Below are 25,014 nucleotides of genomic sequence, written 5' to 3' on the forward strand. Positions count from 1 at the left end.
GGCTTATGAACACAACTGACTTAAATTGAACTTTATTCAGGCCTACAGCTATATCTAAGAAAATAAATTACTGTTGCACTATAAGCCTAGAAGATTGTTTTTCTAATGGCCCTACAATCCCCAAATATATCACCTATGTTCAAAACAATTTTGAATGTATGTAGTTGTGTCAAATTTCTGCCAATAGGTACATGTGATATTTGAGACAAGTGATTATTATTGATGGATGAGAAGAACTGAACAAGCTGACATCTATGGGTCAGAAAATGCATTAATGTCATCATTGGTACAATATGCAATTACCAATAATAAAGAGTATATTTGTATAATGGTTATAACTATTTCTTTATTCTTGTCTGTGTTGGTAACATTTCAGGGAAAAATGTATGGTTTTTGATGTACAGCTGTCATAAAGTGAGAATTTTACCTATATACATTTTACTTGAAATTCAACATGAGGACAAGAATCAAATTAGTTTATCAGTAATGAGGGCAGATTCCCTTGTTTGACCAGTACATGCTTAAAAGCAGCCCATACCTGAAAAGCCACTTCCTTTGCTTCTTCTACAGTCACCTTAGCAACAGGTTCCCAGAAAGTGCCTCTCTCCTGTTTCACATTATCTACTGTGGCAGCCTCAGTTTCATGTACAGATTCTGTCTGCCAAAGAGCAACAAAGAACACTGACATTCAAAGGACAATGCATTCTCTACTAGATACTAAGTGGTATGAAATATAGAAGATGAAAACACTGACTAGTTTATGTTATGTCTTTAAATGCTGAGTGTTAAAACTGTTCTGGTTTAACCTGTGATCAGGCAAATTCTAGGTTAGGAAGACTCATCTGAATACAATTCCCTGAGAGCAGTGCTTCTCACCCTTCCTAATGCGCCAACCCTTTAATACAGTTCCTCATGCTGTGCTGACCCCCAACCATAACATTATCTCCTTACTACTTCATAACTGTAATTTTGCTACTGTTACAAATCATTAATTTAAATATTATTAAATCATTAATATAAATATCTGATATGCAACCCCTTGTGGCAGTCAAAGCCCACAGGTTGAGAATGACTGCCTTAGGTTGTTGTCATTACAGAAGAATTAAGAGTTGTCATGGAAGAAAAAGTCTATTAACGTTCACCTTATTGTACAGGGTGTGATGTTGGCAAAACAGCTACTTATAAATGACCTTAAAGTCCTTAACTGTAACATGTTTGGTAACAATGCATACAGGTAAGTTCTATACCTACAACCCAGTTAAGTATGTGCTTAAGTATAATTTATTTTTCTGGTATTCTAAGTGTGGTTTGACAGATCTGATTATTAGTATTTTAATTACTCCCTATATCATAACACCAGTTATGATAACTATACTTAAAAATTACATATATATATATATATATATATACACACACACACACACATACACATATATTCCCTATACTTAAAACTCTGATTCTGAACTATAGAAATACCACTTTAGCTGGGTTAGGTAGTACACCCTTAATTCTAGCACTGAGGAGGCAGAGAGAGGAAGGAGGATCTGTAAAAAAAAAGCCAATCCTATCTATGAAAATAAAGTCTTAGAAAACCACACAGAAATCATACTAAAATATAACAGAATCCAAGCTTTGTAGTCATGTGTGGTCAAGTATGATCAATAATGTCAGGGATCCATATGTTTTCATTTTATTGCCAGGGTAATCAATACTATTATGTCTCAAATGTAGAGGTACAGTGACATAAAGTGATTTATTCTCAGATGTATGCTCTTAACTGATTCGCACAAATTGTGCTTCCTTTTGCATTTATACAAAATGCTTCAGATTTCTTCAATAAACAATCAGATACTGTGGGGATAGGATCCAAGCATGAGCATGAAATTCATATAACATCCCTGAGGTAGTAATATACAATATTTTTAATAACTTTTATGCATGAAATAGGTTTTACTGCATGGTATTTTCTGTTTTTTCCTCACATTGGTGGTTCAAAATATCAGATTTTGGAGTACTTTCAATTAGGGATGTTTAGCCTATGTGTATTAGCACTGCACAAAACACCCTTTAGGTTAAGTCTGGGGTTATAGCTTAGTGGTAAAGTACTTATCATATGCCATAAGCAAAGCCTTAGTTCAAAACCCAGTACCAAGAAGAAAATGTTTAAGCTAAAGTGCTTACAAGTAGATAATTTGAATAAAACATCGACCTTACATATAGATTATAAATACCTTCTCCAAAAAGGATACAACTTTTTTCTTGATTTCTTCAGAACTGAGACACTGTGGAACTATCTCTTCATGCTCTGTTCCCTATTAAAAGATCAGTAAATAAGACAGATTAATAATAGTTCAGCAATTCCTCTTCTTCCTCTCTTTACTCCTTCCACCTTAGCTCCTCCTACATATCACCCTTCCTGTTAAAATAAAACTTTTATCTTAAAATACAATTAGAACATAACTATACCAATTTGTGTCAATAAGGTACAAGATAGACCCAATACTCAGTCCATCATTTTGTTGATATAGAAAACACCCTAACAATAAACTCAGAGCCATGAATTCGCTGTAGGCCCTTAAATCACAGGCTAACCATCTCAAATCAGTTAAAGTTAAAGAAGGACTGGATCTATTGGTGCCCCTATTCCCTGGGCTTGGGGACTGAGGTGGTTAATATTGGGCTGTCTTTCTAGGGAAAAGTAGTGGTTTTGTTGGAACAGGGAGGAATAGCTAGGAGTTATTGCATAGCCATAACCTATTGGTAGAAATAGGTATAATTGTTACTAAGATAAAGTTATAATTTCTTAAATAGTAAAAAATTTACTTTCATTTCAAATTTAAGGTTTTCATTGGTACAAGTGTCTTATTGATATAAAAGTGAGATTAATATTGTTACTCTCATAGGCACTGTGCCTATATAACACATTTAAGAATAAAAGGCTTAGGCCAATGAGTTTTTAAAACTACCTTAACTGAAAACTCATTTATAAGGAAAGTACTAACCAAGGGTTCTCAAAGACAATACACTCATAGTTCGATATAGTCTTGACATATAATGCGATGTGAGTCCCTATATACTTAGTAATGCATGGTTTAATTACCTGAGTCACTCTGAAACCAAAGGCATAGCTACACAAATGTCAGAGTAGAAGCATTTCCAAATTTTTAAAAAAATTTTTTTAAGGATTTGACCTCACAAGAAGGAGGTCACCTCTCTAGAACTACTCCTCCAGTACTGCTGAAGGCAGTCTGAGTCAGGCAGTCAACTCTGAATACTTAATCATTGCTGATCGACAACCTTGGGAAAGTCACTTCATCTCTCTAGGTCTCATGATAAGGCCTTGTAAACATGATTAATAATACCTCCTCAGCAGAAAATTTCACAACTGAGATATATAAGCAATTCAGTATTTTTGAATGTTATAGAATATTAGAAATATTAAAATATAGAGATAAGTATGATAAATTGATGTTACCTCAGCAAACCGAGTAAATGCCTCCAAAGTATGCTGCTCTAGCAACCAATTCTTGTTGTCTAACAGTGAAGCAAGAATACATGACAAGTTGGGCAACACCTTGTCCTATGAAGAGAACAAAACTTTGCTGGAGAAAAAACAACTTCAATACAGAATATTGTCAACTTTGGGGACACAGTATGTCCTATTTCCTTGCTCAAATCCTAATAACTTCCAATTTACCTCAGGGCATAACCAGGTTTACCATCAGCTGCAAAGCATCCCTGCCCATTGCTATACTAGATACCCTGAGCAATCAGGCATGCTCCTGCCTACAAGTCTTTGCACTTTGTCCCCGGCTCAGAACTCTTCCAGAGAGATTGCATGGCTTTCTCTTTCCCCTTCAGATTTATACTTAGACTGTCACCGTAGTAAGGGCTCCTCGATTTTATCCCCATTTGGAACTATCCCCTATACTGTCCCATCTTCTGCTTTATTTTTTTCTCCTAGCACTCATCACCACTAAACATTTCATATATCTGAACTCTGTTGTCAACTGCTTCAGGGGCCAAGACTGGGATTTAAGTTATTACACCACCAGGAGTTGAAACAGCCCCTACAGCAGGTACTTATTTGAACCTGTCTTATGGCTTTCAGTGTGGCATATGCTCATGAATTTCAAACATTTCTTCAGGACTTGCTCTCACCCTGGCCAAGTCTATGAGGCACTGCTATTTCTGACAAGCATTTGCAGCCATGTACCATCTATAGCTCTGCAGGAACAAACCAGCACTCTCAAATACACTTGTTTTATAATAAAGAGTACATATGTGCAAGTGCAGCACACTGAAGGCTAAATAGATTGCCAATCTGAAACAAGCTTAGGCTATGTGGTGAAAGCCTTTCTGACAGGGTGACAACTCAAATACAAGCTAGTATTTCTGTCAACTTCCAGCGTCTATGTATATCTCATGAAACAAAAGTTTACAGGATGGAAACACATGATTTGGTGTCATTTTCTTTTGAACAAGAAATTCAACTTCAAGGATTTTTTCCACATGTACTGACATACTATCTTACTTTCTGAATATAGAAAAGGTTCTCACCAGGGAGCTCTTTTTATAGTCTCCCCTTTGAAGGTAAAGCAAAGCCAAGAATCTAGCAATACTGAGATTTTATTACAACATTAAGACAAAGCTCCCAGTTTAGGAGAATCTATTTTTTGTTAGAGGGTCTTAAAATTTGGTAGGAGTCTTTCCCTAGGCCACTAGAATATAATTTTGGAAATAGAATATACGTTTGTCAGCTATACTTATTTTGCAATATTCGTTGTTGTCTCTTAAATGCTGTTTCGTCAATATATGAACACAACAACTGTAATTACTAGATTTCCTCCCTAGACACTACTGCCTATTAAGAAGTAGTGTCTTCTTCCTTTAAATATTGGGAACAACAGACTCTATTTTAGAATACACTTGATAAATTATTTGTATGACAACTCTTTTTTTTTTAAAGAAAGTGACTTGAAATGTATATTGACAATTACCCTTCATATCAGAAAGATTTTTCGCCACAACTTCGTTAATAAACTCAAAAGATTTTAGAAATTAAAAACCTACATGCAGTGTAGCTCATCCCACAGTCCCATCACCTGAGGAGGCTGAAGCAAGAGAATTGTCTCAGGTTCTAGATCAGGTCAGGCTAAAGGGAGACCCTCAAAAATATAACAGAACAAAACAAATCAAAAGCCTAAAATTTCCCTAGTCACTGCAGAGATTCTGCTTTTAGATTCTGTATTTTTGTTAAAAGAATGTATTACCCGGAGAGTTTGAGATATATAAAGTTTGCCCAGAGAAGATATAAAATCCAGCACTGCCAGAGAGACGTGGTCAGGAGGCTCTAGTTTAATTACCGAGTTCAGAACATTTACAACCTAAAAAGATGAAAACAGAGAGCTGTTATAAGCAGAACCACTGCCAAGGTGTGCTTGAGTGAGGAGGGAGAGGAGACAAAATCCAGAACAGCCAACAGGTGGTCTACAAGCCTCAGCTCTGGAAGCTGAGTAAGAACATCAGGTGAGAACTATAAGCATTTCTTCTCACCACAGTCCTTTGCCTCCAACTCATGTGTGCTTTCCCACTAAGCAGTCAGAATTTTGTGTGGCGGCTAACTACCCAGAATATGGCCAAGCATCAGGAACGGTAATGGAAGGAAGAAAGACATTAGGTGATAACCTTGATGAAAACAAGGGATACTGATACATTCAGTTTATGAGGAAAACATTATAGGTGCTAGAGATGTAGCTCAGCTGGCAGAATGCTTGCCTAGTATGCACAAAGCCTAGATTCAATCCCCAGCACCACATAAAAAATTTGGGGTGATGCCACATTCTTCTAAAGGTCAAGGCTGGAGGATGAGAAGTTAGTTCAATGGCATCCTCTGCTTAATAATGAATTTGAGGCCAGTCTGGGCTCCATAAAACTTAGTGTTATAAAAAAAAAAAAAAGAAAAAAAGAAAGAAAGAAAAGGGGAAGGAAGGAAAGAAAGGAAGGAAGGAAGGAGGGAGGCAGGGAGGAAAGGAAGAAAGGAAGGAGGGAGGGAGGGAGGAAAGGAAGAAAGGAAGGAAGGAGGGAGGGAGGAAAGGAAGAAAGGAAGGAAGGAGAGAGAGAGAAAGGGAGGGAGGGAAGAAAAAGGGAGAAAGGGGTTACAAGTAAATAAGATAAATCACTGTAGGCTCACAAACCGTAAGTAAACAAAGAACAAACTAAACCACTATCTTACCTGATTTATCAGCTGCAGATCTACAGTTTGGATGAAAATTGCCAGCAGCTGAAGTAAAAGGCTAAAAGCCTGCTGAACACAGGGTTGACTGATTATCTTCAGCAAGAAACAAAAGTAATTTTGGTGAGAATTTAGAATTACATGAGGTAAGACTTTTCATCAACTTGACACAGTTAAAGTTATTTTGGGAAAAACCCCAATTAAGAAAATTGTCTCCATCAGACTGCCTGTAGAGAAACTGCAGGGCATTTTCTTGAAAACCTATCAGTGTGAGGGCCCAGCTCTCTGTGGGTGGTGACACCTCTGGGCAGGTGGTCCTAAGTGCTGTAGGAAAGCAGGCTGAGCAAGCTATAAGGAGCAAGCCAGTAAACATCACTCCTCCATGGCTTCTGCATTAGCTTGGAACTCCACTGGGGCCTTGTCCTGAGTTCCTGCCCTGACTTTCCTGGATGGTAAGCTGTAAGATGTAAAATGAAGTATTTCCTCAAGTTGCTTTTCGTTGTGGTGCTTAATCACAACAGAAAGCCTAACAAAGACACATGACAATAGCTACAATATCAGTATTTTACTAAACATTTATTATATACCAGTCAACATATGTGGTTTATAAGTACTACCGCACCTTTATGTTTTACATCAACTATAAGTGGTAGATAATATCATCCCCCACCTTAATAAGAAGAAAACAGAGTGAGGAAAATATTTGCTCAAGATCACACGGCTAAGAAACAGAGGAGCCATCCTTCCAGTCCAGAAGATTTAAAATGGGTCTAATTACTGTTATCTGACACTGACAAACTTGTACATTTGTTGGTGCTGGTTAAAACTCCACCTCTTCACAGTTAGTGTTTATGTCATACTGCACTGAAGCCACATCCCAGGACAGGTATGCTGAATGGCTACTGAGCGATACATAATTATCAGTAGCACCCTCCTGCTGAAGTGACACCACTGTAGGATGGTAATGTGACCATAAAAATGGATCATAAAACCTGGTCTTTCTGCAGGGCTTAGAGTGTAGCTCAGTGACCCCAAGAAGCCATTATTTGCAAAATAATTAGAAATTAGAAAATGTAATCTATAGGAACAATGCAATATTCTCTTGTCAATATTTTGTAGTTTTTAGAGAAATAAGTAGCTTCCTTACTTGTTCAATGTCTATAAAAGCCCAAAGCTGGCCCACAACTTCAGTAACTGCAGTTAGTTGTCTACTATCCAAAGCTTCTCCAGCAGAACTGCATACAGTAAGCAAAACAGAAAGTGCTGTGTTCTAAATGGGGAGAAAAGAGGATAGTGTGAGTTTACAATTCTAGCCTAATGGACCAGAGGCCCAATTATAAACAGTGTATGAGTTACTTATAACATTTTATAACAACTCACACAGACTATTTTGAAATTGCCATTTAAAATAGCAACAGTATTGAATTTCACTAGGCTTATGGTGTCCTATTTTTCTGTTGTGGCTTTCTTTGGTTTTGTTTTGTTTTCGTTGTTTTGTCAACTTGACATAAGCCAGAATTATCTTAGAAGAAGAAACTCAATTAAAAATATGCCTCCATCCGATTACCTGTAAGCAAGCATGCAGGGCATTTTCTTGACTGGTTATTGGTGTGGGAGGACCCCACCCACTAGGAGCAGGTGCCACCCATGAGCAAGTGGTCCTGACTGTAGATGAGAGTAGGCTGAGTAAGTGATGAGAAGGAAGCCAGTAAGAGCACTCCTCCATAGCTTCTGCTTTAGTGCCTGCCCTCAAGTCCCTGTAGAATGAACTCTAACCTGAAATAAACCTTTTCCTCCCCAAGTTGCTTATGGTCATTGTGTTTGTCACAGCAATAAAAACCTAACACACTGAGCAAGCCTAACTTAAAATATTCATCAATGAAAAGCTGTATTTTTTTTCACGCCATGCACCCAGAAATCTATATAGGTTACTAGATTTTTATTATTTCTGATGTTTTACCATGAGATGCCACAAAACACTACATTTTGTAAGCAAATAAAGTTCTTAAGAAATACACTGTCTAGAATTTAAAACTGAAAATAATCTTTTTCTGGACTTATTCTTGCCATCTGCAAACAAATACTCAGATCTATTTCTGACTTGCACTGAAGTCTAGGGGTGGTGTGTCTAGAGTGAAGGCCATACTGGAATCTAATAATCAGCTGCACTGACTTGAACCTGTACTTCAATATCCATGTTCATGTTACAATTGACTTATAGCATCTCATTCAAGATTAATCCATTTCCCTTTACAAATAAATACACACAGGGAGTTTTGGCCATTGTTTAAGGAGTTACACAATTTTAGAAAATTACTGCTTTTACCTAATACACCTAAAATATTACTTATTATAAAAGTGTAATGCATAGTGAGAGTCTACTGACTGAGTTTGCTGAACAATTAATTAGAAACTAGTGCACATTAAATACAAATGACACATTAGCCCATTCATGTAAAATAAAGCCACAGCAAAAAAAGAAAACAACTTCTTTGGTTATATGTAAGTGTTTTAAACTACCTTAATAATTACAGCCAACTGCCATTTTACAACAGTACAGAAGAACAACTCAGTATGAAAACATATGCCCTGAGCAACTTCTAATCAAAAATCAAAAGAAAGCTTTCAAGTCCTTGAGTGTATACTTTATCTCTGTTAAGTTTTTACACACTTACCATAAAGAGGTATTTATTATACTAGTTACTGCTTAGCAAGAATATATATCTGCAAGAGTAGGTTTTAATTGTTTCCTGTTGTATCTATCCCTCAATGACTAAAACAAAACGTACTCCATAAAACACTCAAAGTGTATTTGTAGAATGAAATAAGCAAATCAAGACTGAAGTGGAAAGTTCAACTGCATGTATACTGTATCTAGTCCATCTTAAAAATTCATATATTTTCTACTTATAGATCAATCTCTGGTTGTGTTTTATGAGGAAGCAAATAGACAGATGCATAGAGGCTTAGAACAGGTTTCTATAAAATGCATATTGTACTTTACCAAATAAAAGAATTATGTCTAAGCTGGTTATAATGGTACATACCTATCAGCAGCACTAAGGAGACTAGGTTAAGATGCTAAGTTCAAAGCCATCCTGGGCTATGCAGTAATGAGATTCTGTCTAAGTGGGGGGGAAGAGTAAACATATTTGCTTTATCCAGACAGGTGCTAGCAAAAATAGTAAATGATGTGCAGTCATGCTTTCCAAATGTGTCTGACCCAATAGAAGAAAACCTTCCCACTCAACAATACAATTTACGTTAATTGATATAATTTTCTCAAAGATCCTTTTATAATGTATAGATCAGTGCTCAGTAAACTGCTCATTAATCACACTATCTCACCAGAGAGTCAAGTTCTGCTAAAGTATGACTGCTGCTCAGCCACTTCCTGCACTGCACTGTGCATACTCTGACCACTTCACATGCCACTTGCTTCCTGAGATCAGCAGACAATGCCTGGAAGGAAATATACTGCCACAAATTCAAGTTGTCTGCTTCTTTTGGAGAAAATTTCTGGATAAATTCCACCTAAAATAAGTTGAGAAAAAAAAATGAGAAACTTCAGACTAATGGATGACTGAATATACAAGATCTAAATATTAACTTCAACACTTATGCCAGGAGTGGTGGAGCGTATACACATTCAGGAGGCAGAGGCATAAAGATCTCTACAAGTTTTAAGACTGCCCTAGTCTACACAGTGAATTCCAGGGCAGCCAGGGACACATACTAAGTGAGATCTTGTCTCAATCAACATTTTTTTTTTTAAACCTGCTTCTTAAATGCATAGGAAGATCACTGAATACAATACCAACATGACATAAATAAACCTGACTATTTTTATTGCTACTATACTTGTTTCCAAAGTGAAAAATTATGTTTAAATGAAGTATGATACAAAATGCATGATACAAAAAGGAGTGTTAATAATAATGAAATGATTTTTTATTATTATTCACACTAAGTATATTATCTTCTTTCTATCCATTAGATTTGCTATATTACAAGTACCCATTACCTTATGTAATTAAGTCAAACTAGTATCCCAGATTCACCACTCTCCTGGCTTTTATCTTAGCTTACTGCATTTGAGAACATAAAGCCAAAATCATACATCCACTTTTCAAATGGGTTAGCTGGCCCTGCTCTGCCTTAGAGGACATACTAAATTAGTTTCCCAAAAGGAAGCTACAAAACAAAATAAAAAAAAATGGTTGTTTGGTAAATTTGTTCTTCCATTAAAATATACTCTAAAGTGCTTATTATGTTAGCAGAAAAGCAATACTGTTCTGTTAAATAAATGTCAAGAACATAGAATAAAAACAAATCCAAACTTCAAAACAATAATCTAAATGTTAGTTATTTAGTTAGATTTTAGTTGAAAAAATAATGTATGTAACTGCTAAGTTTGTAGAACCCAATTTAAAAAAATACACTAGTGTATTTTTTAAAGAAATAAGATAATTCAATTTACAGTAACTAAACTTCATTGAATATATGAAAACTTCTCACACATCAAAAACTAAACAAAAAATCCCTTCTAAGCTCAAAGCAATACATTGAACTTGATAGTCAACCTTTGTATTATCAATGAACTCTATTTCATTTGCAGCAAATGTTTAGCTGACAGAATAAGCAAGCATCCGCTGTGACAGAGGACTGGTGGAAAAATGGGTCCCTCAGAGCTGAAAGTACTAAGCAGAAATAATCACCTTCAGCAGAAAGCCAAACCATCAGTAAACCCATGATTTGGTTGACTAGAGAAAGCAGTTCAAGAACCATTCTTCCTAAGAATAAAAGTTGAATAAATCAACGAATGGGTCCCCTTTTAAAAATTAAATGACATATTAACAATGTCCTACACAATAAAAAAAATTTTTTAAAGGCGTTACTAAGCTGATCATTAAAAGTTCAAGTGGTTGTACACACCTTTAACCAGCACTCGGGAGACAAGAGGCAGGTGGATCTCTGGGAGTTTGAGGCTAGCCAAGTCTACAGAGCTAAGTTGGGGACATCTAGAGCTACACAGAAAAACCCTGTCTTAAAAAACAAAACAAAACAAAACAAAAGTTCAAGACTCTAAGTTCAAGGTTGAAACATCATTTTAAATATTTAAAACTGTTAGAGCTCGTAGTTTAAGCAAGAAGCATGAAGTGTAAGGAAACACTATGCAGAGAATTTAGAGTCCTCCTTAAAACTAAGAAGGGAAATATACCTGTGGTCTTAAAGTGGAAATGTAGTACTTTATACCTTACATAAAAATAGTAGCACAATGTGATGGCTATTACTAATTGCCAACTTAACACAATCTAGAATTAGCTGGGCAGAGAGTCTCAATTATGTTTAGATTTGCCTTGTAGGGGTTGTCTTAATTAAGTTCCTGATATGGGAAAATCCAGCTTACTATGGAAAGCACCATTCCTGAGGCAGGGAGTCCTAAACTGTGAGAAAAGTGGAAAACTGAGCTAAGAACAAGCATGCAAGCATGTATGTATTCATTTCTCTCTGATCTTGACTATGGATGTGATATGACCAGCTGTCTGAATTTCCTGCCTTGACCTCCCTGCAATGATGAATGTTTACCTGAAATTTCAGCCAAATCAAGTCTCTCTTCCTTAAAGTTGCTTTTTGTCAGTGTTTTATCATAGCAACAGAAGTGAAACTATAACACACAATTATTAGTATGTTTAAATAAGGTGCATTACTTTCCCCTCAACCAGGTAACAAGTAAAATAAGAGTACTGAGTTATAATACATATCCAACTGTTTTTCTCCCCATGGAAACAGAAAGCATGTGTCAGTTTTTAGTAAAACATATCCAATCTGATGTGTGTTAATGACGTATTACCGCTCTAATTTAGGATTCAAGCCAAGGCCAAAGAGCTTTACAGGCAATTTTTTTTCATGCATCTAGTGGGTTCTAAGCTTGACTCCATGTCAGAACCACATTAAGTGCTTAACAAAAGCAAACTGCAGAGCCTATTCACACTCACCACTGCATTTGATCAGAATCCAGAAACATATTTTTTAAACACACACACACACACCCCTGCAACTGGAGATCAAATGGTACCCATCGACAAGACTGTACAAGGCTACTCAAGTCCTTGAGACAGGAATCTCAATCAAGGTAAAGCTTGATGACTTTACAACATAGAGCAACTGAGGCTCATCATACTTGTAATTTTCCTTAAAAATCAATTTTATTTACTCTGAAAAGCTAAGATGCATCATTCAAAGCCTAGCAGAATAAATAAATGAAACAAAGATACAAAGCTAGCTCACTGCCCACAAGTACCTTAAAGATATTTAAAAAAAAAAAAAAAAAAAAAGGTATTCCAAGAAGACTGAATCAGATTATCTATAACCTGAAACAGAAATGTCAAAATCTATACAGACCTAAAATTAACTACCAAAGCATCAATGTTAATTTATGTTCCAGTTATATTACATTTAAACAGAATAAAGAGTAGGGGATCTGAATTCCATTCTCTCAGCTGATTGAAAACACTGACACAGACAGTATCCTTGCCTGATTGGGTGGGGCCATGAAGAAAAAGAGACGCTTCAACAGTATGGATAGGTTGCTAAGCTGAATACATTTTCCAGGGCAAGATTTAATCTAGAAAGACAGGAGAGAGAGAGAAGAGAATGATTTAAAACTAGAGTCAGTTTGTAAAACACAATTATACGCCAAAATACTAACGAGAGACAGAATTACGGCTAATTTTAAATTTTAATTTAGGACTATTCTTTTAACTTTTTTGCTTCAAAGAAATTTGGTTGCTTTAATGAAAAAGAACATTGTAACATTAAAACATTGCAATTACCACTTTAATAACTTGATGTGTTCATGATGCTACTCAAAATAATTTATGTAATTTTTAAAGATCTAAGCACAGTCATGTACAGAGAAAGTTGAGGTAGCATCTATAAGGTAATCCTAGCCCTCAGGAGGCTGAGGTAAGAACAACTTGTTTAAGTTCAGTCTAGTCTAAATAAAATAGCTTGGTCTCAAAAATACAAATTAAGAGGAACTGGAGAGTTGGCCCAGCAGTAAGAATTTGGAGAGGACCTGAATTTGGTTTCCAGCATCTAGATCAGGCCACTTGAAAACTGCCTGTAATTCAGCTTTGAGGGATCTGATACTTCTGGCTTTTGTGGAAATCTACATTTACCTCCCCATACATTCACTGACACACATAAATCTAAAAAAATAAGTAACAAAGACTTAAGATGTAAGACATATAAGAGATCATTCTTTTGTGCAAGATGTGTCAGGCTTTCCAATACCTGGATGTGAGCTACAGAGGTAGGAATATCTGCTGGTCAGATTCTGCTACTCATCATAGGAGTATAAAATCATTAAAAGAAAATGCAGGCATGTATGACACAGTAACTACTAAGAAACAGAGTGAATGGGTGCAGGGATGACCATATCAAAGGCAAGGGATAAAAGCAATGACAAAAGGTCAAAAGCACTTCATATGGAATACATCTCGTAATTAAAAAAAAAAAAAAAAAAAAAAAAAAAAGAATCACCATCAAAGATTAAAAAACAGGGCTAGAGAGATGGCTCAGCAGTAAGAATACTACTGACTGTTCTTCCAGAGGTCCTGAGTTCAATTCCTGGCAACCACGTGGTGGCTCACAACCATCTGTAATGGATTTGATGCCCTCTTCTGGTGTGCATGATAATACCACACTCACATACATAAAATATGTATATATGTACTCGTATACATACATCTTTTTTTAAAAAAATAAAAAACATTAAGTCCATGTATGCTTGTACTCGATGACAACCCTAATTTCTTTTCCTAAGAACACTGATCATAGTCACTGAATCCCTTTCACATCATCCTGACTAAAATACAACAAAGTCATAGGAGACCTCAGCTATATTAAAGAGAACACATGAGCATTTAGCCTTCAACATCACAACATGTTCACTTTCACTTTACATTATATTTTAAACACATTTTCAATTGAACTAGTCTTTTTTTTTAACACAACAAAGAGTGGAACTCTAAAAGTCTGAAAATGAGAAACTTTCTATACTTTATACATTGGAATTTTTACACTTTTGTATTAGCATTTGCATTAATTAAATTAGCTATTAATAGTAATTAGCATTAAATTTAGCTATTTCTACCATTTTTATTAACATCCAAAATATATCTCCAAAGAAAACATATAAAATGAGTGTTTTAGGCCGTTTAATTCTACTTACCAGATGAGCCACTAAGGTAACATGGTATGCACCAAGTTCAGCAGATCCATATCTGTGACATTAAAAAATACACTGAGTTTCCAGTTAGGCAGAGGAACAAGGACACAGAAACACCCTGGTGAGGACATGTGAACTATTACAAGTTCCGATAAAGGATCTGAAATGTCTTATACCAGAAGTGTTTCAGATTTTAGATTTTATCATATTTTAGAATATTTCAACTTATTTATCTTTTATAATTGGCTATATACATAACTTGAAGGTAATATTTATTTAATATTTCTAGTAGTCTTAGAAGTTAAATAGTTTCAAGGAATGTAACTTTTTATGTTAACCATTAGTCCTCAAAGTTTTGGATTTTAGACATATTGGACTTCAAATTTGGCATGTTCAAACTGGATACCCACCATCAAAAAAACATCATAATATGCAGAACTACCCCAACATTCACTTTGTACATAAAAAACCAAAGATACCTGTTTCCAAACTTAGTGACATGAAATCTCATAATTTTTAAAGTCTTATTAAAAATTAAAACAACAACTTTTCTATGAACTTAAAATTATTTAGTGTTGGTCACTACCACAACCCAATCCAATTCTGATATAAGATTTTTACCGAGCAAGGAAGCACCACACATCCATCGCTAACAAAGAGGTACTCATATTTGTACTAAGCACAGCATTCAATAGAGCAGCATCCTAATGAAAAAACATAAATTTCAATTTATTACTAGGCAGATGCTTATGAAATACAAACATTCTATTTCTCACACTAAATCAGAAAGCACTCTCAGACTTTAATAAGATCCTCAGTGGGAGCCGTCTACATGCTACTCTAAAAGAACCACAGTGCATTTCTCTATCTGTTGAGTACCTAACATATGCTACTCATTGTGTTGAACTGAGGGGAACAGAAACTAATTTTAAGTATGCTAACTCAACCCTTGTAATCCACAAAGACAATCTCTTAAAAGCTTTCAAGCAACACGGCAATTTTTCCTAAAATATTTTCCATCTTTTTACCAATCTAATTCCTTTAAAAATAAAACCATCTATAACAGACCAAGCATTATATATTACTATTTACTTTTTATGAAAAGATATAGTGGTTTGAATGAAAAATGTCCCCAAGTTCAGGTATTTATATACTTTGGTCTGCAGTTAGTGACATGGTCAAGAGACGTTATGGCACTTTTAGGACATGAAGCCTTGCTGGAGAAAGTACATCACTGGAGGGAGACACTGAGAGTTTACAGACTTGCTCCACTGTCAAAGAGCTTTGTTTCCCGTGTGTAGTTGAGATGTGATCTCTCAGCCTCCTGCTCTGGTCACCTAATGCCATGCCTCCCACAATTACATGGACTCTCTGTGTTAACAGTCAAAACAAACTCTTCCTTTCTTAAGTTTCTTTTTATTATAGCAAAAGAAACATAACTAGCACATTAGGTAATTCCCTTCTTATATTCTCCACTTCTCACAGGATCTTCTTATACCGCCCTGTGTAAAATGCAAAATGTTTTATCAAGTATTTTAGCTAAATAGTATATCTAGTATTATATAAATCAAGAATAACTATCTCTTAATACACAAATGAACAAAAGGACAAAATGAACAAGTTGAGGTGACTGGGGTTTACAATAGTCATTAACTCTCATACGTTCTTCTACATATCAAATATAATTTCAATGAAAAATGGCAAGTATAAACTTCACTTTATCAAGTTTATAGCACACTTACCAGCTCAGGGAACACCGAGGGATGAAAAGAAGCCACAAATGCACACATATGAACACAAACATGCTGATACAAAGTGACAGGCACCTCAGCTTGTCCTTTACTCTTTACTCCTTGTAAGTGAGTAGGCAGAGAGAGTTCACAAGAACACTGCCCAATATTGTAAAAAATGGCTTTGAGTACAGACATTCTGCAGGAAAATTAAGAACATTGAGCCCAGCATTAATAGTAGTCAACGAATAGTAGGTAAAATAATGTCATATATAGGGCTATTTTAGAGAATCAAAATGTCTAAAGATAAAAATCAGTAAGCATTGAAAATGTATGTGTACACAGACACTGAAAATAAAATATATTTACTGCCATAAAATGTTTAAAAATTTTTCTTGAAAAACATTTTCAAAAAGGGTATGTCATCTTAGGAAAAGAACTGAAGAGCCAGAAGTAAACCCACACACTTATGGACACTTGATGTTTGACAAAGAAGCCAAACTTATAGAATGGAAAAAAGAAAGCATCTTCAAAAAATGGTGCTGGTCTAGCTGGACGTCTGAATGGAGAAGAATGCAAATAAATCCATATTTATCACCCTCCACAAAACTCAAGTCCAAGTGAATTAAAGATCTCAACATAAATTCATAAACCTGAAAAAAGAGAAAATGGGAAATAATCTTGAATACACTGGTACAGGAGACAACTTCCTGAAGAGAATACCCAAACATCAACAACTGGACCACTAATCAACAATTAATAAAGAAGATCTCATGAAACTGAAAAGCATCAGTTTAAAAAAAGGAAACCATCAAAAGGTCAAAACAGCAGCCTACAGATTAGAAGACCTTCACCAACCTCATACCCTCAAATATTTAAAGAACTCAAGAAACTAAACACCAACAAACCAAATAACCCAATTTAAAAAATGGGATACAAATCTAAACAGAGAATTCTCAACTAGCTGATAAGTACTTAAAGAAATGTTCAATGTCCTTAGCCATCAGGGAAATGCAAATTAAAATGACTTTGACATTCTATCTTTGGCTAAGATCAAAAACTCAAGCAACAGATCATGCTGGTGAGGATGCAGAGCAAGAGAAACACTCCTCCATTGCTGGTGGGAGTGCAAGCTATTACAGTCACTTTGGAAATCAATTTAGTGCCTTCTCAGAAAACTGGAAATAGATCTACCTCAAGACCCAGCTATACCACTCCTGGACATATACTCAAAGAATGTTCCACCGTATTACAAGGACACTTGCTCAACTATGTTCCTAGCAGCTTTATCCATAATAGCCAGAAACTGGAAACAACTTAGATGTCTATCAACCAAACAATGAAAAAAAGAAACTGTGGTACAATTACATAATGGAATATTACTCAGCTATTAAAAACAATGACATCAAGAAATCTATAGGCAAATGGATACAACTTGATATGGCAAGGCTGGTTGATAAATGGGAGGCCTCCCCTTTCTGAAAAGAAAGGAAGGAGGAGTGGATGGAAAGTAGGGGGAGGTGAGGGGAAGGACTGGGAAGAGGGAGGAGAAACCAGTCAAGTCAAACGTAGTTAATTAATTGATTAATTAATTAATTAAAAGATCAATTTAGTCCCTTGCATGGGAGGGGTGTGTGTGTGTGTGCATGCGGTATCTCACTAGTCCCTGCTCCTGAGGAGCTACTGATAGTAGATGCCTTCTGACAGAGGGAGAGTCAGTTTTCTTTAAAAGTGTGGTTCCTGGTTAAGTCAATCATATTCCACTTGATGGCCACACACCCAAGAGGATATGGATAGCATAAACTGGATTTAGTGGGTTATAAAAATACATGAGGACACAAAGTTGACAATGAGTGGGGAGGTAGGGAAATTTATGGGTGAGACTTGAGGGTAAATATGATCAAAATATATTAAATGCATGTATGAAATTCTCAAGTAACAAAAATATCGTATACATTTTTATTAAATAAAATAGGGTATCAAAGTTGATCAAACAGGTTGCAAAATTTACAAGTTTGAAGATTACTTTATTTCTTGGTCATCCCAGTTTACAAAAATAGACTAACCAGACCACCCACGAGGAAGGATAAAGAATTAGAAGCATAGCAATAATCGATGTAGTACAAATTAGTGCCTAAACGATTAGTGCTGGGAAAGAGGGTGAAGACAAGTGATGTTTCCCAGGAGATACTCACTGTACAATAATCATCACACCTCTTTTTATACCTCTTCCTGCAGTGGAGGAATTACAGGCACACACCATGGCAGGGTAAAAGTTAAATTCACTTCCATTTCAAATGTTAGAGACTCCTAAGCCACTGGTAATATGATTAGACATAAACAAAATGTTACCTAGTTATAGTTTCTTTGCACCACAGGGTCTGCACATCCTCCGGCTGAGAGGGCAGCTTATCCATGACAACAACCAGGAATAACACTTGTGGGAGCTGCAGTTCACAGGGCAGGTCTTTTCGGTAAGGAAGCCATACGTTAACTTAAAACAAACTGGTAAACAACATATCCAAAATATTTTCAGCAGAAATTTGATAGTTTTATATAGAGAAAGTAGATATATGACTTAATAACAATGTTTCAATAAAAGTACAATAAATTTTAAATAAAATTTGTAACACAAAATAGTGACTGCTTAAAGGGAAATAATTGTGTCTGACATGCCATAATAAAGGAGATGATTTAAATGTTTTGAAGCTTACCAAGTGTACGAGCCAAAACTACCTGCAAAAAAGGCTGAGATTTGAGCAGCTGACTGATGAGTGGGTCCAGTACCACGAGGAAAGTGCCTGCTATTTCTTCCTGCTGTACTTTGGAAATCTTGGCAGCATATAGGCTTGGAGGAAACTTGCTGCAAAGATGAAAAACCTTATGGATTCAATAGCCATCTTCTAGATTTACATAGATGTATTACAAGCTCATGTCACAGTAGTAAACAAAAGCATAAAAGAGTGAAGTACATATTTTATAGGAAAAAACTCAAAGTACTGAATTGATAACAGAAAGATACAAAGATCTAGAAACTAAATAACACCTATAATTCTATACAGAAAATATTTCCTAGAGAAATCTAGTACTATTTTGAAATATTTTAATACCATTTGGTGGTATCCTAGAAAACAACATAAACATAAATAACAAATCAACTAGTAAATCTATGTAAAAAGATGTGATAAATTCTGGCTTAGTTACTTCTATGGAAAGTTGCTTTTAATAGCTCACACTTGTAATCTCAACATTCAGGAGGCCAAGGCAGGAAGACTCTGAGTATAAACTCTACATCAAATAAACAAAAGTGAATAAATTAATTTAATTAAAATAAATATAAGGTAAAATAGTTGTTTTAAGATTAGTAAATGCTGAATTTACTATAAATTAATGGTGTTTCTTAGAAGCTAATGCTTTTTAAGAAAGAAACAATATGCAACTAAAGGAATTTAAAAAGACTTTTCTAGAAATATCTCAGTAATAGAGTTTAAACTAAACTTCAACTAAAACCCATATGAAATGAAATTTCAACATTTTTGCAATTACTTGATACTAATTATGGTAAAAATGTGACAATTATAAGCACTGTCTAACAGATAACATTTAAAAGGATGCACCCAACAAATATCTGAATTCTTTCTAGTGTGAATAAAGTCAAGCACTTTTCACTTATAGCCAATTATCTGTGTCACTCTGTTCAATTGACCTCCTTAATCCTGTATTCCTTCCTCTGTGACATGTAACAAGATGTTTGGTTGTTAAGATGAATAAGTAATGAATGAATAAAATAAAGGTAATGAAATTAAATAGACATGAACTACAATTACTGAGTAAATATTTTCTTTTTCCATCAAATGATGTTTTTGTACAGTATTTCACAAATGTTTAAATGTCTATGTAGCAGAATGCACTATTTGAGGAGAGTACTATTGTAATACTAAACAGAATATAAAAAGCACTGCCCTGTACATGGTTTACATTTCAATGAAAGGGGACAGTAAGTAAAAAAGTAAACTTGTACAGCAGTCTCCCTGTATATATGATTTTAGTTTCCTGAAATCAACTGTCTAAAAAACACTAAATGAAAAACACACAGGAAAAAACAAAACAAAACAAAAACAATTCCTGAGTTGTGTGCTATTCTTAGTGACATGATAAAATTTCACACTGTCCTGATCCACCCCAACTGTGATGAAATATCCCCTTATCCAGTATAGCTCTGTTGTGTATATTAGCCATTCATGGCTCACTAGGCGTCTTCTCAGTTGTCAGCTCCACTGCTGATATATGGTAGTACGAGTTTTCAAGATGCTTTTACATAGCAGCCTAAAGCCACATCACAACGATTCTGTCATTTACCTCACCTCACTCGTCTCATATCAAAAGGGTAGCTATAGTAAAGTAAAATATTTATGGACAAACAGACCAATTCACATAATTCTCACAATATACTATTATAATGTGTAGGAAGCCGTTGTTAGCAGTGGCTATACATTTGCATTTCCAAGATGGCGCTGGCCGCGTGTCTTCTCCAGATGTAAACAATTATCTGCGCAGTTGCTAGGCTGATAGGCGTGCCAAAGTCACTGCCAATCCCGAGGCATAATATTGGGTGGTGAGCGAACAGCCAATCAGAAGTGAATACGTCACTCTAGACTGTACTTAAGCCGGACCCCTTCCTCAGCTCTCCCCTTCCGCGCCTCTCCGCGTTTCCCCACGTGTGTGAGACAGATTAAAAAGCCTCGTTTTGCAGTAACTACCTGATCTCTGCGTCTCGTGCTTTCTTCCCCACGGATGCAAGGCTCAGGGGGGCGCGTTAAAATAATGGTTTGCTTTTATTACATACAAACCCTATTAAAATTATGTATAATATGTATGTATGAGAAAACATAGAAAAGAAACCAGTACCACTTATCTTTCTGTAACAACTGTAGGTTTTTTAATATATTCCTCATGAATTGTGAGGTCTACTCTAACATAGCAGAGCTAAATGTTATAAAGAAAAAAATAATCAATGAAAATTGTAAATGTTACTTTTATTCACCTGAATTGTTGTCTCAGAGGTTTACTACTGAAGTTCACCTCTTCTAGTTCTTTCTGAACTCTGGCTGGCTGATTCAACTCAGCTGTTCTGGCTCAAGCTCTTCTCCAAGTTGACTGATTCAATCTGTCTTCTCTCAGCTTCTCTACTTGGCCTCAAACTAACTCTGCCATTTGTTCTAATCTTCTGGCTCCTTATTCTCTGGCTACAAGTACCTCTACTGACCTGCACTGACCAGCATAAACTAATGAACGAACTCAACTCCACTGCATGGCACTTACTGCAATGACTCCCAAATAATGGATTAAACCACTGCACTGACTCTCGACTGACAGCAGACTGACTCTGTCTTCCTGAACACTCTTAAAAAAACAAATAGCTTTTCTCCTCAGAGTTGGGCATGGAGAGCTGGGCATGGAGAGTTGTGTGTATCCTATCTCTCATTTTGTCAAATATTTCTCTGATTCATCATTTTGTCTGCCCTTCAATTAGATGTCATTGTTTGGGATTAATGGTGTGTAAGTACTAAATAATTACAGCCAGAGAGATTAAAGATGTGTACTAAGGGCATGTTACATTCCAGCTGTCACACAGACCAAGATCAGAGCAGCCATGTTGCTGGATTAAAATTCTTCTACAGAAAATGAACAGGAAGTTCTCTGAAGAAGTCATTTGAAGATTGGTATATAATGAGAAACGAGAGCATATCTAGAAAAAGATGTAGAATTGAGAGATTGTTTTGTACTGAAATAGAGAAAACAGTACCATGTGCTATATACTTATGAAAATTACCCAGCAGAGAGGGCAGGTTGATGTTATAAAAGAAAGGGACTATCTTCAAGAGTTGCCTGAACATATAAAAGAATTACATCCAGAGAACAAAGAGGCTAGTCTCAGGCACATGTAGAATTAGTCCCTCGGGCAGTGAGGGACTATATGGGCCGAAGCACAGGTATTAAAAAAAAAAAAAAAGTATATACAAGCTCTCTTCTAACTGCTTCCATTTTCTCTCAGTGGCAAAAATAATTATAAACATCAAGGAACAAGTGCCAGGGATAAAAAAGGTTGGGACTGTTGGACAATGAACTGACAGATATCAGGTTCTGGTGTTAATTTAAAACTCTATTAAGTTAACTTTAACTATCAATGAGAGTAACCCTTAACTAAAGACTTTTTTTTTTTGAGATAGTTTACAATTCTGATTTAAACTTCATAAAAGTGTAATAAAAATTAGTAAAACCAAAATCATGACAACATACTTGTCCAATATGAAAGGTTGACTGTTACTCTTATTCCTTGAGTGTTCTAGCTTCCTAAAACCAGCTGAATAAAAATGAGGAAATCGGGTGGATACAGGTTCTTGGTGACTTCACACAGACAATTCTTAATAAGTTCCAGTGAGGTAAGAAACTGAGTGTACCACATCAGGCACTTTGTACAAGTAACCATAATCAAAACAAAACCACCGAAGCAGATGCTGTTATTACCTCAACTTCCAAATGAGAAAACAAAACTAACAGCTGCAAAAAATTCTTCAACTTACACAGAACTATGCTTTGTTTTATACTGAAGCTACAATAAAACTTTATGGCCAACAACATGGCTTAGTGGATAAAGGTACCTGCATCTGGGACCAAGAACCTGCATTTGATCCCCAAGACCATATGGTGGAAGAGAAAACTCTGCAAATTGCCCTCTGAACTCCAGACACACACAGGCAGGCAGGCAGGCAGGCAGGCAGACAAATGTCATTGCATGTGCATACTCCAAAACAAGCTCATAAAACTAACTTAGATATTATGAGGAAAGGCTCTTCTATTATTCCATACCCTTCTATTAACTCTTTCTGAGTCTCAGCAATTTCTTTCTGTCTATCATTGTCTATCTGATTCTGTGATTCTTCCTCAGAGATATTCCTAGTAAAAACTTAGAGAATAAAGTTTAAAATACCACATCTAAAACATGAATTTTTCTCATTACTGAGATAAACTCCACAAATAAAAGAGTATCACTTCATGGCATTAACCTATACAAAGCTAATAACAAAACAAACAAAATAAAAACGTTTAGGCATTATGTCAATTTTTAAAAAGACTGTATTCTCTCTTCTTATGAATCTACACTAATATGTGTATCAGATTATTTTACATGCCCTTAATAATCTGTTCAGTCTTTGCAACTCTGCTTGATTTTAATTTACTATTTACCTTGTCTATTGTGTTCTATCTGCTGCTAAAACCTCTATAAATTAACTTTATAATTCCATATAAATTTCTAGATCCATCAAAACAGAACTATGCTGACACAAAATGTATAAATACAATATACATGTAATTATTTTTGTGTGTGCATGTGCATTTCACTCATATACAAACGCTTTGGTATTTATCACCATACCATTTATTTATTAGTCACTTTAAAGATCTAGTTAAAAACAAGTAAAGGTCACATGGACTGTATCCTTCAAAAGTATCCATCTCCAGTATTTTCAACAAGCAAGTAAAACTTTACTGAAATATTTTTAAAATTTTCATTCTAATATTTTACTTAAGATAAGCATTTATGTTTACATGAAGTGAGTACCACTGTTACACTTTAGTAACCATAAAATATTATTCCCTTTTACCTGTATATCTGAAGATAAAGCTGGTGCAAAATACAGCAAGAATCAGACAGGAAAGGAAGAAATTCCTAAAATTAAAAAAATTCTACTCATCTTTTATTGTCACATGACTTTCTAATTCATACCCCCACAGATAACATACAGAATAAAAACTTGGACATGCCACATTCAAATATAAAAAGCTTACATGAGAGAGCATGAGGCTATGCATTCAGACTTGCCTGTTAGAGCCACCATCACCGGCAATTAGCAGCTGCCACTTACTGAGAGGCCCATCTCTTCTGTCTAGTTTTGGCATTGTTTGTTTTTTTTGTTGTTGTTGTTTTGTTTTGTTCTTGTTTTATTTTGTTTTTGAGAGAGAGAGAAAGATCATAAAGTTGGGTGGCCAGGGATATAGGAAGAGAGAGAAGTTAGAGGAGAAAAAAAATATCTCAAATCTTTAAAAAAAAAAAAGACAGACATCAATGTGGGAGGGGACTTAGGAAGAAGTTCTGCAGAAAAGGCGTGGGAGGAGGATAAGAAAAATTAATGGAGAGTGAAAATGAGCAGAATGCATTATGCACATGTATGAAACCATCAAAGAATAAAATTAAATTGCGGTGGTGGCGCACGCCTATAATCCCAGCACATGGGAGGCAGAGGCAGGCGAATTTCTGAGTTCCAGGCCAGCCTGGTCTACAGAGTGAGTTCCAGGTTAGCCAGGGCTACACGGAGAAACCCTGTCTCGAAAAACCAAAAAAAAAAAAATAATAATAATAAAATAAATATATATATATATATAAAAACTTGGGTAACAGTTTTTTAAAAATCACTAACATCTGTTAATAATAAAACTCCTTTCATTATTTGCTCATCTTTCCAAACAATCTTAGATAACTTATTTATCTTATTCTCATAACTTCAAATATCATAATTATTCCAAGAATACCCAAAGTGAGTCTGAATGTATGTGTGTGTGTGTGTGTGTGTGTGTTCACGCGCATACACATGTGAAGGGTGTAAACATTTGAAGTTGAAATTAACTCAGAAATCTGGTAGAAATAACTTGTAAATAGTATTTAAATATAAATTAACTTATTTTCTTCAAATTGACTTTGGTTTATATAAATTGTTTAGCTTATAGAAATAATTTTCAGAAAATTAAAATAC

General features: G+C 35.4%; 1 protein-coding gene across 4 annotated transcripts in view; it reads right to left on the reverse strand.

The window, feature by feature from the left end:
* Nucleotides 1-25,014, reverse strand: part of Firrm (FIGNL1 interacting regulator of recombination and mitosis) — a 41,441-nt gene that overhangs the window by 777 nt on the left and 15,650 nt on the right. For 2 of the 4 annotated variants that reach the window (XM_034513023.2, XM_076941500.1), the window contains 14 exons: nucleotides 23,869-23,933; nucleotides 18,916-19,064; nucleotides 18,554-18,668; nucleotides 16,214-16,400; nucleotides 15,093-15,175; nucleotides 14,475-14,526; nucleotides 12,774-12,863; nucleotides 9,584-9,769; nucleotides 7,383-7,505; nucleotides 6,236-6,331; nucleotides 5,274-5,387; nucleotides 3,476-3,580; nucleotides 2,232-2,312; nucleotides 539-658 (listed from right to left, as the gene is read on the reverse strand). In XM_034513023.2, coding sequence (XP_034368914.2) covers nucleotides 539-658; nucleotides 2,232-2,312; nucleotides 3,476-3,580; nucleotides 5,274-5,387; nucleotides 6,236-6,331; nucleotides 7,383-7,505; nucleotides 9,584-9,769; nucleotides 12,774-12,863; nucleotides 14,475-14,526; nucleotides 15,093-15,175; nucleotides 16,214-16,400; nucleotides 18,554-18,668; nucleotides 18,916-19,064; nucleotides 23,869-23,933 — 1,566 coding nt within the window. Of the gene's footprint in view, nucleotides 1-538; nucleotides 659-2,231; nucleotides 2,313-3,475; nucleotides 3,581-5,273; nucleotides 5,388-6,235; nucleotides 6,332-7,382; nucleotides 7,506-9,583; nucleotides 9,770-12,773; nucleotides 12,864-14,474; nucleotides 14,527-15,092; nucleotides 15,176-16,213; nucleotides 16,401-18,553; nucleotides 18,669-18,915; nucleotides 19,065-23,868; nucleotides 23,934-25,014 lie in introns of those variants that run through there. The other 2 variants (XM_076941502.1, XM_076941503.1) reach the window with 2 other exon arrangements.

This window comes from Arvicanthis niloticus, chromosome 10 (assembly GCF_011762505.2).
Source record: "Arvicanthis niloticus isolate mArvNil1 chromosome 10, mArvNil1.pat.X, whole genome shotgun sequence".
In the NCBI taxonomy this organism is placed as follows: Eukaryota; Metazoa; Chordata; class Mammalia; order Rodentia; family Muridae; genus Arvicanthis; species Arvicanthis niloticus.